Source organism: Rhodamnia argentea, chromosome 3, assembly GCF_020921035.1.
Source record: "Rhodamnia argentea isolate NSW1041297 chromosome 3, ASM2092103v1, whole genome shotgun sequence".
Classification (NCBI taxonomy): Eukaryota; Viridiplantae; Streptophyta; class Magnoliopsida; order Myrtales; family Myrtaceae; genus Rhodamnia; species Rhodamnia argentea.
Window position 1 is genome coordinate 17,184,208 of NC_063152.1, and position 16,739 is coordinate 17,200,946.

The window sequence follows — 16,739 nt, forward strand, 5'->3', positions numbered from 1 at the left end:
CAATCCTACTAACTATCCCAATTTTCCAACGCACCTTATCACTCTAGGCCAATGACCGGATGGATCAGCCGGGTCATACTCTGATACCACCTTGGGCGGGGATGTCACGCCCCGACTCTCGAGCTCGCGACATACCTACCAAATCGCCACGAGTCACAAAAGATAGCGTCCTAGGTAGACTATTGACCTACATACTTACGACGCAAGCGGAAACGTAAATTCTCCCGGACAATTTTCAATAGGGATAATAAACAGGAAAATAAACTCAATCATCAAACAAAAGACAATTCCATTTCATCAACCAAAAGCAGAGGAGTCTTAACCCTACTGAGCTACGTAAAACATAAACAACCCCATTCTTCGGGGCGGCTCACTAGGACCCCAAAAAGGTATACGGTCGGGTAAGGTTAAGTCATCATCTACTCCCCAAAATCCTACAACGACCCTCGCCTTAAAAGGCCACCGCTTCATCACTCGGGACCTGAAAAAGGTTAACAACGACGAGGTGAGAAATAAATCTCGGTGAGTCAATGCCTAAGCCCGACTAGAGTGTTGATTCACTCGGACGTCCTAATAAACAACCACAACATCTCATAACGGATATCTCAACCACATGCAACCTTACCCTTCAAAAGCCACGCATAATGCAATGTAGACGACTTAACAGTCAAATCAACTAATTTAATTCATTGGCAAGGCATCACATCACTTGAATGCACAGGACACCACACGAAATTCATTTATTAATCGGTGACCCACGCGATTGGCGTGATCGGCGCACACAACCGATGTGACCCCAACACTACGATTGGTAGTGTCTACTAGCAGGACTAGGCATCGTCCCTTACTTCCGGCGACGGCGACCGAAAGCTATGTATCCAGTGCGACCGGCACGACATAGCAGACGGGCAATCCAAAAAGGAGCTTTGGTCCGTCACAAGTTGCGACCGGCATCCGACAATTTGCGTGATCCGTACGACTAGCACAAGCGCGAGTTGATGTGCTTCTGACAAGTCTTATGGTTCCGCACGATCGGCACGATTTTTCTCATCATATGACCACTCAAGCACATCCGACAACCAATCAATTTTTATCTTTTACTTTTAGCCGGATGCTCATGTGTACGTGCTCAACGACTTGGCCTACGGCCATTTTCATGCTAAAATATGCAATTTAATTCCGCACGTGGTCATATGAATGCACAATAAATAATCACAAGACTTTGCATCTGATACGGTGTGTCTGACGCCCAAAACTGTTCACGCGACAAGCAACAGTCAACATCAAGCCTTGAGTCAAACATTCAATTGCCGCGGATTAATTAAACCAAATTAATAATTCCAACGATAATTATTAATTCAATTTCAACCAATTAATAATCGCACACTTGGCTCTGACCTATCGCTCGCTCGCGATCGGACACCGACAATCATTGCCCAAACAACGAGTCCAGTTTACTTATCAATTAGCTACGGACGATCTAACTAGTCAGACTATCTTAAATAATTGTGGTCATTTATCTTAAACCCAATTTCTATCTATTCCGACCACAATTAATCTAGCTAAACATCATAAATTGCTAATTACGCTAATTAACTATTATTGAGCGCAATTAGCGCCCTAATCGGGATTTAGGGATTTAACTCACAGAAAACCAGCGGTCGGTGTCGGGTCGGATACGAAACTTTCGGATCTGGTCGGACTGTTCACGGGTCGGGGGTACTGTTCACGGCACTATTCACTGCACTGTTCACGGCCGGCGACTTTGGCAACACGCTCTTGGGATGGCGACGAGGTCTCGGCGGCTCACGGTGGCAGTGTGGCAGCTCGGTGGGTTGTTTGGGCGGCACAAATAGAGAAGATCGGACCAGTTCGAATGGGTGGCCGGAGTCGGGTTCGAGTGGCTACCGGCGGCTCAGGCGATACGGCTGCTCGGGCTTGCTGCGACGCAGCCGGCGGACGGAGGTTGGGCGGTGAGCAGAGACGAGGAGGGGGGTTCGCGGGTCCAGCTCGGGCCGGCGTGGGTCTCGCCTGGGGGTGGGTAGCGGGCGGTGTCCAGGTGCGAGGCTGGGACTGCACGAGGTAGAGGACAGTGGCTGGGCAGGCGGCGCGACGAACTGGGGGCTGGGTTCCCACGGCTGAGCTGAAGGCTCGGTTGAGGTCGCGACCGGCTCGTCCTTGGGCTGGCTGAGTTGGCGACGCGGCGACGAACGGTGGCTGGCTCCTCGGTCGAGTGAGCTAGGACGGCAACTGGTTCATGGCGAAGCGACGCGGTGACGACCGGCGCGGCGAAGATGGAGGCGCGGCGGTGGAGCGGTAGCAGCACGGAAGGAGGACGTCGGGGGTGGGGGGGTCGTCGCACAACCGCAGAAGAAGAAGAAGAAGAAGAAGAGAGAGAGGCCAGCGGGAGAAAGGGAGAGAGGAGAGAGAGTGTGAGTTGACAGATGGGAGAGGGGAAAAAGAGAGCGTCACGTGGGGTGGGGGAAGAGTGATGTGAGGGGTACGTGGGAGATTAGAGAGGTGAGGGGACAAGTGGGGCCCACCGTGAATTTGAATAATTTTTGGATTCTAACGAATTATTGAGAGCAATTCGGTAAATGGGTAAATCGGGATTGAACGAATTTTTGGCTCAATCAACCGAGAGTAAAATTTGGATTTTCACGAGCTAGGCTCGGTTCGAAAAAGGTTTAGGCGCAATGATTAAAAATCATAAATCGCGACGACTGAAATTTTTTAGACCTAATCTAAACCGAACAACAAATCGGGAACCGTCCAAAATCCGTTACTTACGTCCTTGCAATCCGAAATTTTGCACTGACTATAATCCGATAATAGTCCTTTTTATTGAATTCGGTCTCTGAACATAGAGTCTAATTTTCAGGGCGTCACGGGACTCGCACAGCCCAATTGCTGGTAGTTGTCCAAGATTATCAAAAGAATCATAGGCCATATTGTCTTCAATAGATTCCACCAGTTCATTCTATAGTGGCAACATGTTGGAAGTTCACAAGGTTTACACATACTGCAATTACAGTATCCGATGCTAATACTTCACGTATCTCATCCTACGACCAAAACCTGCTGCATTTACTTGGCTCCTCAGGGCATTCTTGATAGAAAATATGTTTGGCTGTTAATTGATGCAAGTCATTCATGTAAATCATCCTATTTTCGATACTTATCAAGGACTTCTCAACTAGTACTTGCACATCAATGATCAGTTAGGAGCTGCATGCATCAAGAACTTTAGTCACGTAATCTTGATCCTTCCTTGTGTTCATCATGTAGGGCTTTCAAAGCTTATCTTAGGACATTATCGGTCGTTTCATTCGGATGCTCTGCAAGTTTATTCGATGCTCTCTTCCACTGCTCTTTGCTTCTACCATGGGAAAAAAGAGCCCAACACTGGGTGGTAATAGAGCTTTAAGATAATGGGGTTCAAAAACAGGCGAGCAACCTGCGACAGGCTCAAAACCTTTCAGTTCAAAGAAGCCTGCAGTTATGGCACAAGACTTTGCACCTATTTAAAGCAATCTGTTTAGTAATAATAGAGGAATCGCCTAGGTCAATATGAAAACGAACAACTTCATAGGTTTGAGAAGAACTTAAAAAAACAGATGCTAATGAATACTTAGCAACAGGGTGAGATTAATCCCAGCATTACACAACAACAGTACGCTGGTTTAATTCCAGAATAAACTCATCCATCTAAATTGACCAGGCATCTCAAGTGATAGAAGAACACTAAAACTAACTTCACAAAACTATTAAAAAAAAAAAAAAACTTCACAAAACTAGTGGTCAGGACAACTAAATCCATGAATTATGTAATGGATTCAGTTAGGCAAAATCACAAATGCCAAGTGGACGTCACAGAGTGGGGTTTCTTCAGACGAAAGAGATAAGGGATGAGGACTGGCTGCGGGAGATAATTTCGTTCCTGCAGCTATCCATGGCTTTGGGAGCTCTAAACTCTCAATCTACGCCCAAGCCGCCACTCAAAGTCATGGATGATTTTGCTCATTGACACGGGATAGACTCGTCCAAAAACGAAAACTTGCTGTGAAATCAGCAATTGATATGTAAATGATACGAAACTTAACTAAGCCTGCTATGCAGAATCTAACAATTTGTCAAGGAGATCATGATCCAGCAGAATCACGAAAACGTGTAAATCGAATGCAGTTGGCTTGATGACGAAAAGTTGGTACGTTAAACATGCCATAATGTTAATAAGAAAAAAGTGGTTCCCTGCTAAACACACCACAATAATTATGAAAGGAAAGTAGTTCTCATCCCTCAGAAGTCGAGACTAAGCTATCCAACAAAACTAGATCACCACAAAAATATCCATTTAATCTAATCTATTTCGCTTTCGACCAAAAAAAAAAAAAATCTAATGTATTTCGCTACCCGCTGCTTCCAGTTTGATCTGTATCACTCTCACTGGCTTCCAGATCCTCTCTATGCATGTGACATCTGTGTAAGTACTCTCTTCGATGATGTCTTGACTCAAATGTGGGGTCTATCTCTGAATCTGCTGGATCATGAGAATCCTCACAGAGTGAAGCTAAATTTAAAAATTTGTTGTCTTCAAGCACAACCTTCAAATCATCCTCTAATTCCCTGCATCTTATCACATATCCCAACTTTTTCACAATTCCGCCCGATTCTTTAAGTTTAAGGCTAAATCGTAAATCTATCTCGTCAAATTGACGAAAATCAACTGCTCCCTCAAACAATCCCCATAGCACATTTGGTTTGAGCTACTGAATCCACATATGATCCGAATCAAATGAACCTAGAGTTCCCGATAGCACACTCCGTCTTTGGCCATTAACATGGGGCAGAATGTCGAAAGATATTTCGTTTTCTCCATCTTCTACACTGAAAACCACACAAAGAACCAATCCTAGGAACTTGTCATACAAGTCTTGTGGAGCCATGAAACGTATGGTATCGTCTTCAATAGGAACAAACTCCTCTGGCATCTCTCCTCAGGGCGAACATTTCGGTAATCAAGAGAAATTACGGAATATCGATGCTTCTGCTAAATGAGTAAATTGTTAGAAGTACCAAAGTTTGTAACTAGTTCAAGTGGAAGAGCTTGATTTGAGAACATTCCTCGTGATTCAACCTAAGCTAGTGTTCTCCAATAATTAGATGCATTGATCTTTTCTTACGTTATATACAATACTCATGCAAAAGAAATCATTCCCTTGCTGATGTCGTAGGTACTTCTGTTAAATTTACGTGAAGAATTACTTCATATTAGATTTGTTTGTCTGTCTAGAATTTTAAGCGTTTGCATTATACAAACTCAATGCGCCTAACATACACTTCGTATCAGAACAAGCATGCACGCACATGGAGAGAGAGAGAGACCTCAATGGAGAAGTCTGCCATGTTCAATCCTTTGTGGACTAATTTGATTGAACTATCTTCCTCTGTGCTCGTTTGACAATCTTGTACACCTTCTCTTTCATTTGAACTATTGCCTTCGATGTTTATTTGATTATCTTCATGCTCCACCCACCACCGCTGTCACATATAGGTAAACAATCACCATATATTAGTTTGTTTTTCTTGCATTTTCAGTTTTTGCATTACACAAACACCCAGTGCACCCAACATAGACTCTATCAATCACACACACATGCACACACAGAGAGATAGAGACGGACCTGAAGTGAGAAGTCAGCCATGTTCGACCCTTTGCGTACTAAATTACTCGAACTATTTTCCTCTGTGCTAGTTTCACTATCTAGTAAATCTTCTGTTGCATTTGAACTTTCTTCCATTGTGCTCGTTGGACAATCTTCGTGTCGAACTATGTAGAGTAAAGCTCGATCCAGCCATGGATTATGTTGAAGGAAAACATCCAAATCATTCTCTAACGGCTTGAATATTAATTGGAATCCACACTTTTTAACAATAGCACGACCTGATCCTTTAATGATTAACTGCAAATGATTCCAGTCATTTGGACCAAAATTGTCTGATCTCCAACAATATTTGAAACATCGAAGCTGCACATGATCTGAATCCGCTCCTAAATACCAGTAGTATGCCTCCCTAAATTCTCCATTAACAGAAGTCCAGAACTCCAATTCAGGAATTTGTCCTTCGTTTCCTCGAGATACAACGCAGCAAACTAATACTAAGAACTTCTTCTCAAACAATTCCTTTGACATCATGAAAGATATATAACCCTCATTATTGGGGACCAACCACTCTGGCAGCTCTCCTCCAGGTAGATGAACATTCACGTTGGGGCTGGTATGCAAATGCTGTCATAGATGTAAACTGTTAGATAGTTTTTCGAAATTGGCACCTAAAAAGAGAGTTTCAGTGAGTTAAGTGGGTAGTCATAGAGTTTAGCTATAGTTAGCAATAGCATTACAATGAATTTTGTGCTTAATTGATGGAAACAGGATATGTATTGTTGAAGATTTTGTAATTGGATGAAGAAGCACTGTTGAAGTTTTTCATTCTATGATCCTTGTAATTCCGTAGTGAACTAGAATTCTATAAAAAGAAAGAATATTCTTTGCGTTGTCTTATGGCCACCTCCACTACATATACATATAGAATCACTCTCTATATGTTTGTTTTTCTAAATTAGCCCACCAATCCAGGATTTTCGATCTTTGGCAATATTCCAACAATGGGTGCAACCAACATGCAGACGACTCCATATTAATAAGAGAGAGAGAGAGAGAGTCTAAACCCAAGCTTGAACAAATCATTTATGGTCAACCCATTACGGACCAGTTCCTGACACATACTCAAGTTGATAATGCCATAGTGACATTTGAAGGAAGGAATTTTACTCAAAGATGTGCAACCACCCGCCTCCAGATAATTCAATTGGCTTGGAATCTCAAGGATCTCTTGAAGCTGTTCGCAATATCTAACTTTCAAACGATGCAAATTAGATAGTTGCCGGCTCATAGGAAGGTTAGTAAATTTGTTTCCGTTCATGTCCAAATATTCTAAGGAGGGAAATCACGAAGGATTCTCCAAGAACTCTGCTTCTGATAGATTGCAATTCGAGAGATTTAATTCCCTCAACATAGGAAATCCTCTCTTTATACGAGGATCACTCGAATCTCCCTCCTCCTTTGGAAACTTGATCAGTTTTGAGCAGCTTTCAAGGAATAACCATTGAAGATTTCGCAACCGGTAAATGCTAGACGGAAGGACTGCCAAATCCTTGCATTTTCTTAAGTCCATTCTTTCCAAAGAGACAAGACTTTCTATGGATGCAGGAAGTTCCTCAATTGAAGTCCCATTTAAATCAAGTTCTCGCGAGCCTTTGGCTTTATCTAGACCATTCAGGAATCTTTGCAATTTTGAGCAATCAGCAAGAATGAGATGTTGAAGGTTCTTGGGCTGGAGCACATCAGGGAGATGAAGTTTAGAGCACCCACTTAAATTCAATAACTGTAACTTACTGTGATATGCAACTGATTTATGGGCATGCTCCAAGTTATTGCACCCATTGAGATCCAATTCCTCGAGATTTGGAGTATAACCGAGGTCCGGCAAACAAATCGGTGATCGGCATTCACAGAAGTTAATGAACTTCAATTTTTTAAAGTCTTGCAAGAATTATGAAATCAACTTGGAACCTATAGATACAAAAGTTTTCACACATCATAACTTTATAAACATTATTGCGGAACTTACGGTGAACAAGTAAATACTTATGTATGTCCGCGGGAAATAATTTATCCATACGATTTTAACAAATTACATAGGACAATTTTGTTGCTTCTAAGACTATATTTGTTTTTTGGAAAAAAAAAAAAGACTATATTTGTTTTATTGGGGTAATTGTTGATATGACATGACTTTTTCACGGGCGCAATATAATATAAGTAGAAAATTATAACAAAATAAAAATCCACATCGGTAAACCGCTTACATGAAATTAAATTGATCCAAACCTTATCGTCTGATTAAAAGAAAATGTTACTACTATTAAAAACTTCAAACTGGTACTACATAGTACATTCCCCAAATAGGTTTCGATTTTGCAAAAATCTCAAATGAATAGCCCTAGAACACCACTACTCTTAACACCGGATCGCACCCGGAAGGACTGGTACATCCCTTGGATGCACTTGGGCAATAAGCAACTTAAGTACACTATAAGTGCCAAAACTTGTGTATGACGCTCACTTTAGTGCCAAAATTTTCATAACGATCATTTAAGTGTCAATTTTTTTGAAAAATGATCACTTCGGTGCCAAAACTTTCAAAATAATCACTTAAGTGTCAATTTTTTTGAAAACGATCACTTAAGTACCAAATTTTTTGAAAAACACTCATTTCGGTGCTAACTCCGGCGAGCCACGTTGGCTCAAATATCAATAAAAAATAGGTTACGTCGAATTTCCGGCGAGCCACGTCGGCTCAAATCGGAGTTGGCACTGAAGTGATCATTTTTAAAAAAAATTGACATTTAAGTGATCATTTTGAAAGTTTTGGCATTAAAGTAAGCGCCGTACACAAGTTTTGGCACTTGTAGTGTACTTTAGCCGGCAATAAGCTTTGCAGAGATAGAGATTTTTTTTATTGATTTTTTTCCTTTTATTTATTTGTCAAATATTAGTTGAATATGTGATTGACGTTCAGTAATATTATTTCTCAAATATGATTTACCTATTCACCAAAGAGTTATGAGTTAGTGCCTCCTCAATTCTCTCATGGAAAGGGTCTTTAAACATTTGGACTCCAACCAACTATACATCTAAACCATAAAAATCAAATAAAAAGGCTCATGATGTAGCTTAAGCACATTCAGCATTCAAATGTTAATTCACATGCCGGTAAGTTTTTGTATCAATATTATACTTAATACGTATAACGCATATAAAAATTGTAGATGCTTTCCTAAGGATACTAACTAACATCATCAGATTTAATATATATATATAGTTATAAGTAATGAAAAAAACCAAATAGATGTGTACCTTAAATTGTTCCAGCCTAACTTCGGTCTTGCTCTTCCGCATATCAAGTCCAACAAACTTCTTTGGACCATCTCTGAATTCTGGAATCGAGGCACAGTGAGGCCATTCAAACCACCTTATCTCATTAGGGAGGAGAATGGGACCTTGGAAAGAATTATGTACGTTACGCAGAATGAGAAGCCTCAACTTTTTCATGTTCGTGAAAGCATTAGGACCAATATACGTCTCTTCCGGCTTCAGTAGCTTCAAAGCTATGGCTTTTATGGCATCTGTTCCCTGTATATTTATTCGAATAAATTAAGGTTATCTTGCAATTAGAGTAAACAAAGCCAAAGATAATAATGGATTATGAATCCTTCTACATTGACAAGTCTTACCGTATCTCCCGATAGAACATTAGTAACATCATCATAAAGCCATAATCTACTGCGCTTTTCGGGATCATCACGACATTTTTCCTGAACAATATCCATACCCATTGATTGTATTAAGTCATGCATTTGTAAGGTCTGATGCTCTTCCCTAATCAAGGAGCGCTCAATGAGAATTTGCACTCCAATAGTCGTGTCAAAGTCACAACTATCAAGAACTTTCTTAATATACTTTGTTCTCTCCCCCTTGAAGAAACCAGCAATGTCTAGAAAAATCTCCCTCATGTGGTCATCCAATCCATCATAACTAACCTTCAGCACATCATTGATTTTTTTTGTCAGGAATTTTGGAAAGTTTCTGCAGGATACTTTTCCATTCACGTTCTCCTCTACCACACAAGAAAGAAACCAATACCACAAGAGCCAAAGGAAGGCCTCTAGCATAATTTAAGACCCTATCAACAAGATTGCTGCTGATTTCTATTTTCCGATTTCCTAGAAAAGCATGCTTTCTAAAAAGATGAAGAGTTTCACCGTTTTGGAGAACTTTTACTTCATAGATATGATCATGGTGTACCCCATGAGTAGTTAGCAAATGCCTATCTCTTGTTGTGATAATTATCCTGCTTCCTTTACCGAACCACTTGCAATTTCTAGCTAAAGCATTTAGTTGGCATTCATCATCGACATCGTCAAGGATAATGAGAACTTTCTTCTTGCAAAGTCTATTTTCAATCAACCGACTTCCTTTACCAACACTGTGAATTGTAAATTTCCTCCCCGATAATATCTCCGATAGCAATTTTTCTTGCAAAGCAACCAAATCATTGGAAATGTTGGAACTTTCTCCAACACGTTCCAAGAAGCTAGAACCATGAAACTTTCTCCAACACGTTCCAAGAAGCTAGAACCATGAAACTCTCTAAACACAACATTATAAGTGGCTCTAGCAAGGGTCGTCTTACCTACACCTCCTTGGCCCCATAATCCTACCATCATAACATCATCCTTGGACTGTAGATTTAATATTGTTTTAAGCTGTTGTACTCGGGAATCTATCCCAACCAAATATTTGGCAACATGTAAGGGCATTTGATCTAGTTGAGTTGAGATCTTTTGTACGATATGTTGTATAAGCTCCGCTTCATTTCTGACAAGGAAAAGTTAGTTGAAATCGCTTTCAGAGCAATGCAAAGAAATGGATAACTATTCAAATAAAATCACTGAGCAAGAAACATGTCTTCAATATATTTGGAGATAAATGTTAAAATATGTTCAACTAGCAAGATGCCCCCGTGTATGCATGGGTCTAAGACTATATTTTTCATGTTATTCTAGGTGTTGTGTGTTAATCTATTTTGCATTTTCTGGCCCAAAAAAGCATATCTATTTCACATTTTTCAATAATTCAAGTTGATCGTGGAGTATCCTATCAAAATTCAATGGACTCTTTATCAAAGGAGATAGATAGTTATTTTAGAAATCTAGAAGAACCGACTGAGAGTCCGCTGCTTACACGGGCACTGTGCTGTGTAATTGTCAGATAAGAGTGTGTTCGTGAGAGAGAGAGACTGAGGGGCAAAATTATCCCTAACATTATAGGATTCTAAACCTTGGAGAAAATTAAGTATCAAAAGAATTAGACTAATCGAAGTAGTGGAAGAGTTGTCACGTACCCATCTGTGAAATGCCACCCAGACAAGCTACCAGTGTCCAGAAGAGCTTCATTCCATCTCTTTACTTTGTTTAAATCATTCCCGAACTTGACCTCATGTATGGCCATAGCTTCTTCGTAAATCTCTCTTGGCGTCCTCACTTCACGGGGTTCCACTTTGTAAAACACCGGCCACACAATCAGCTCCTTTTGCTGCATGCGCCCCATGATTTTCATTAACTCGTTCAAACAAAACGACGAAGAGGCATAGTTCTCGGAGAAAACAATGACTGCAATTTGCGATTCCTCGATCGCCTCCATAAGCGCCGCTGTTATCTGCTCTCCCTTCTCCAGTTCTTCACTGTCGATGTAAGTGTTTATTCCTATTTGGTCTAGAGCTGTATAGAGATGACCAACAAAATTGTTGCGAACATCCATGCCTCTGAAACTGAGGAAGACATCGTATGTCCTTATGCGCTTGGAAGAAGAAGAAGCCATTTGAATTAGGAGGGGGGTTAGCACTAGCAATAAGCAATGAGTTGCCAATATATATCTGGTACTTTGTTTGAGCTAGTTTGTTCACCATCTGATCGTCCCGTCGTCTTCTTTATACCTAGATGGTATGACTTGCTTTTCCGCGGTTCGACAAAAAAAAAATAGTCAAGGTCTTTTAATATTATTATTGTGCATCTCAAGCGCCTGAAATTGGTGAGAATTTGCGTGTGAAACTTTTCTTCCTTAAAGATGACATTTGCTGGGTTAGTTGATGTTGAATTTATTATTTATTGAATTGCTAGTTAATTTGCCCAATCAACATAAGATAAAATTTTTAGGATCAATAATTTCATACCGTACTTATTGGAGTCCCCACTGATTGATTGGTTTCCGGAAAGAAAGCCTTTGAAAAGTGTTGAAATGCGTGTTAGTCAAACGAGTCAGTCAAACATAGTGTCATCATAACTTGTTTTGATTCCACATCGTGTCCAATGTGTAACGCCAAAAGAAAAATGACGAGAAGCCTACCGCGTCATTACCATTCAATGCATGAGAATGTGAAGAGAGTCAGAAATATAGCAAGAAGATTAAGGACACGACAAGTCGCGTGGACTCTTATGAATTTTATAAAATCACTACCAATTGTTTTAAAATCTTAAATTATGAGATGAAGGCGTGATTTAATATTTAATTACTTTAACAAGGGAGTAACATTAGCAAACAATGAGATTTTGTTCTTCTTTTCTTTTTGGCATAATATAAATAGCAATTAGCAAACAAAGAGATTTTGTCTTTCTTTTCTGTTTTTGTTTTCTTTCTTACAAGCCTTCACGCAGGCACTTTTGCTTCAAAAAGTTGGTCACTCATATTTTTCTTTTCCCTTTTTTAAGTTGCCATAAAGTGAAATCCTTTGACGCATATTGACGATTGAATTCTTGTCTCCAACCAAAGAGATAGGAGGTTCATTCGTAACCAACAGTAAAAGTGCCGTAAGCTCGAAATTTTAAAATTATGATGGTCCACAAATGTTTACCACATTACATTGTAACAAAGAATAGAACTTCATAAATTTCGATTTATTTTTAATTGCGATGGTTCATGAAGATTATCCATGAAAATTCATGAAAATTGTAAGAAAGAAAGTCCACTCCCCAATTAATAATCAAAGATGCCTACACTTAGTTTTACTTTTTTATTTATATGTTTCCTGTTTCTCCGTTTTGTTATTATTTAACGATATTGTAATCCAAAAGCAACAAGATCGATTTGTCTCAAAATTACTCTCGGAAGTTATTTTCTCCAAAGAAAAAGGGCATTATGTCTATGAAATTATTCCACGACCGATTTATTAACATAAATAATCAGTATCAAAGATTATGAATTGGATGAGACCCCTCGCTTTTTTTCTCGTTCATCATACCATCCAACTATACGCCTGTTCACGCATACACAGAACTTCCGGAGGCAAAAAATATTCGCCAAAATAATATTTGAGAAAAAAAAAACTTGACTGGTCTAAGATGGAAAAAATTGCAAATTTGAATTTGAATCAAGTAAATATGGGAGATTGAGTTTATTAGCTAGGGAACGCGCGGGTCGACTTAATAAAAAATTTTAGACCATAGTTTCATACAGTCATAATTGGAGGCCGGTTTTCTAATTGATTGATTGGCTTAGGGGACATGGCTTCCATTAGGCCTTTGTTTCTCTCTTTCATATATGAGAAAGAAAGTATCTAATCTCGTTGGAAAAGCACTTGGCTGAAACTATATTGCAAATTTGTGAGGGATGATTGATGTACCTATAAATTGGTAGACTTGGCACTGATTGGTTAGTTAATTTCTTCGACATTCGAGAGAATATGCGGTTCGCACTGTCTCCATGTATTCAAGCCCCACTTCCCCGTAAAATACTTCGTTGTGGCTTTCAATAAATGTCATTTGTAATTAATGAACTTTTGTCTTTCTTTTCTTTCTTTCTTTCTTTTTTTTTAGCTGTTGCAAATTTATTAATGACCATTCGTGATTACTCGAAACATATATTATTTTGAGTTTGTTTTTGGTCTTTTCGGCATGCGTACATTAAAGTAAACTAGCCCTCACACATGTTGGAAGTTATGATTAAAAAAAATGCTTATTCGTACATTTTGGAAGTTATGATTAAAGAAAGAAAAAAGGTATGGGGTTCAAGCTCCAAAATTAGTAAGGACATAAGTTCCATCATTACACAAAGAAGTTAAATGAGAGATAACGTGAATGTGGGAGGTAACTCTTCAGCACATGATTGTCAAACCGCACCAATTTCTCATGGGGAAAGAAGATAGGAAATTATTTTGTGATTGTGTAATAGACACTAAAATACTTCCAGATTATCATTGACCGTATTTAGACACAAAAAATTCTCAATCAATAAAATGATGAATGTTATGAAAACAAAATAAAATTAATTAAACAAAGTAAGCAGAACCAACATGGTCACAATTTGTCCACTAACATGTGCTTAAAAGTTTTTAGTTCTAAGAACTTATTTCGTAAGCCACACTAGCAATCACCTCTTCTTCAATTGGTCTTGACATCTTCACAGTGCAAAATTGCTTTTCGTCAATAACTGAATTATTTTGATCAATAGACAATCGTGAGCTTGTGTGATAAATCTGTTAAATGAGATATAGCAAAAATGGGAACCAAAATTCGCCCCCATACTTTACGATGACAGAGCACTTAAACTATGTGATGTGGTTGTTACGTTTACCTTAATATTTATCACTTGCTGAGTCGACGAGTTTGGTGGATCATGTTCGCAATGAGCATGGGAATTTGAAAAAAAAAATGCTAATTCCAAGTAGCCATTTTTTTTTTGGGACCAAAAAAAGAAAAAAAGTAGCCATCTTTGGCTATGCATATGTCTACATCACTTTGGCTTGCATTGATCCAATCCAAGTGCGTTCACACGCCAGTTTTTCTTCTCTCCTTTATTTTATCAGACAATTTTTTTTATAAGCTTTCGGAATTTTCCCGGTGTCCCACCTCACATTCCCTCTAGGTCAGTGCAAGACAAAGGCTGTTGGATTGATAAAGCTGAACAATGCACCGACGCTCGACTTTTCACGCACCACATGCATGAACCCCTCCTTGATTTCGGACCAGAAACAAACGAACGAGGTGATGTTCCCACTGCTTTCTTGACTTAATGAAGGTTAAAAGTTATTTTTTTCTAGCCACCGGCTGCTGGTCGCGCTGGTTTGCGCTCAGTTCCCTTCAAGTCGGACATTGGACAACAGTGACCACGACAAGGATTAACTTCGAAAAGTTTCGAATGATGGCCCGACATCAGGTTAAGTAAGTATTATACATTTCTGGTTACACTCAACCAATTTAAAACCTTAGAAACAGAACTCGACAGAAGCCAAATCCCATACGACGATAGCCTCTAACTTCCACCACCCTTTTTGTACTCAGTTAATCCAAAAGAAACTGGGAGTACTGAATTACGGGAACAAAGTCAAGACAATCTGAACTTGGACGAACTACGCGCTGATTTTTCCCGTGACATGATCATACGAAATGTCGAAAGATCCCAAACTTCACAATCTATCTTTTCTTCTCTTATTCACCAAAACGGGAAAATGAGAAGAAGAAACTCTTACGAATTTAACAATAATGCTAAGAACCAACAAACTATCATATGGAAAATGTGGAGAAAGACGTATAATTCGGGTAAAAACGAACCCCTGCTTGGCTACAAATGCGAATGTACTCGTCCAGGATCTTATCCATGTTCTGCCTCGCAAGTTCTTGAGGAGTCCTGGCACCATAACCATACGTCTGATTCACTGGGAAATTTCACAAGTCAAGGAAACTGCTGTCACTAAATTGCCGTGGTGGAAGAATTTAAGCTAATGCCGACTTGCACAGAAAAGGACTATTAGGACCAAAGTCATGTTCCCTCCAATGTTGACTAGTCCTCGGAATAAGAAAGCCTCGCGGCACGCAATCATATGGTAAACGCATCACATTCGGACTATATTTCCAAAGACGCGAGCATATGCTAACCCTAGACCACCGAGAGTTATTTTCGCATCGAAAAACTACATGATCACCAACATTACAAAGAAGTCCAACAGACTCGTACATACCAATCAGGAGTGTTTCTTCAAATGGGGCAATAGGGAAGTACTTTCTACAAAATGTTAATTCGAGATCACCTCACTGGTTAGAGGCACCAACACAAGGAAGGGCCAACAGTTGCATCAACCACAAATTACCAAAAAATACTTAGTTCAACAAAACTAAATCGTGCCGCCTCATATCCAGTCACGTCTCCGCGGAATTAAACAAAGCAATCTTGACAATCTCTGATGATGTCCAGAGGTTGAATGCAGCTTATCAGCTAACAAAGCCAGAGAAACCATTCTCGCAAGAATCATCATCATCAATACAGCATAGATACTCTTGCCCTTTCTTACAGTCATCCTTTAGGATGCGCTTGAGTTAGCATTCTACTAAGCTAAAGTATCAAACTTTACCAACGCGTCTATCATTCCCCGGCATCCTAGGCCGAAGTGAATCAGTTCCAACAGAGTGTCTTAAAAAAGTTATTTTGCGATAAAAAAAAAAAAAAGGGTTTCAGTTTACGGCATTCAACGTATAACTAAGATGGAATTAACGAAGTCGTCGGTGTGGTTCGGATTGGCCGCCGCGGCGGGGGAGTTGGGGTGAGGGGTGCGGTCCACAACTGAAAGTGGGTCGAGGCGGCCACTGTCATGATCACTCCGGAGGCTGATGAACACGGAGGATGCGGAAGTGGCCGCCGAAATTCCGCAACGCCCACGAGAGAGTCGACTTGCTCTCTTGCACGTCGCTGCCCACCGCCACGTAGACTCGATCGTTGACCAGCCGCGGCGCCTCCATGAGAACAGAAGAAGGAAAACGAAGCACCCTTTTAGCTACAGTAGCAGAGTGTGAGAGAGAGAGAGAGGAAGGAGAAGATGACTGATCGCTCAGATGATGACGGTGACTCCTTCTCGCTTAAGGAAGCTAACTAAGACAAAAGGACCGTGTGCCCCCCTCTCGCGCGCGCGCCCCCTCTCTCTCTCTCGGAAATGGAGACGAAGCCGCAGATGGGGGCGTCGTTCAAAGTCTTGGGAAAGTCATAGTCTAAATAGTACTAACATTGAGGTAAAATGCACGATAGATACGATACGACACGTTATTTTAAAAAAAAAATAGATATTTTCGA

The 16,739-nt window shown here is 40.1% G+C and overlaps 2 protein-coding genes and 1 pseudogene across 2 annotated transcripts; all 3 read right to left on the minus strand.

Moving 5' to 3' along the window:
• LOC115754066 overlaps positions 1-16,524 on the minus strand; it is a 69,130-nt pseudogene extending 52,606 nt beyond the window's left edge.
• LOC115754033 lies at positions 4,593-6,045 on the minus strand. The gene is made up of 3 exons (XM_030692936.2): positions 5,685-6,045; positions 5,386-5,541; positions 4,593-5,047 (listed from the first exon to the last, which is right to left on the minus strand). The coding sequence occupies exons 1-3, from the start codon at positions 5,799-5,801 to the stop codon at positions 4,913-4,915; spliced, it is 408 nt and encodes a 135-aa protein (XP_030548796.1). The 5' UTR covers positions 5,802-6,045; the 3' UTR covers positions 4,593-4,912.
• Positions 8,990-11,581, minus strand: LOC115754034 (disease resistance protein Roq1-like). Its single transcript, XM_048275699.1, has 4 exons — positions 11,029-11,581; positions 10,234-10,502; positions 9,359-10,198; positions 8,990-9,257 (listed from the first exon to the last, which is right to left on the minus strand). Exons 1-3 carry the CDS (start codon positions 11,502-11,504, stop codon positions 9,675-9,677), a joined length of 1,269 nt encoding a protein of 422 aa, XP_048131656.1. The 5' UTR covers positions 11,505-11,581; the 3' UTR covers positions 8,990-9,257; positions 9,359-9,674.
• Positions 16,525-16,739: the final 215 nt, after the last annotated feature.

Excerpts from the sequence above, each read along its gene's own strand:
- LOC115754033 (XM_030692936.2), bottom strand. The coding sequence starts at position 5,801 with ATGGAAGAAAGTTCAAATGCAACAGAAGATTTACTAGATAGTGAAACT. Across the intron at positions 5,542-5,684 it reads TGGCTGACTTCTCACTTCAG|CGGTGGTGGGTGGAGCATGA; the intron begins GTCCGTCTCTAT and ends TATATGTGACAG. Across the intron at positions 5,048-5,385 it reads TGGCAGACTTCTCCATTGAG|AAGCATCGATATTCCGTAAT; the intron begins GTCTCTCTCTCT and ends CTCATTTAGCAG.
- LOC115754034 (XM_048275699.1), bottom strand. The coding sequence starts at position 11,504 with ATGGCTTCTTCTTCTTCCAAGCGCATAAGGACATACGATGTCTTCCTC. Across the intron at positions 10,503-11,028 it reads GGGTGGCATTTCACAGATGG|AAATGAAGCGGAGCTTATAC; the intron begins GTACGTGACAAC and ends TTTCCTTGTCAG. Across the intron at positions 10,199-10,233 it reads CTTGGAACGTGTTGGAGAAA|AAAGTTCCAACATTTCCAAT; the intron begins GTTTCATGGTTC and ends AACGTGTTGGAG.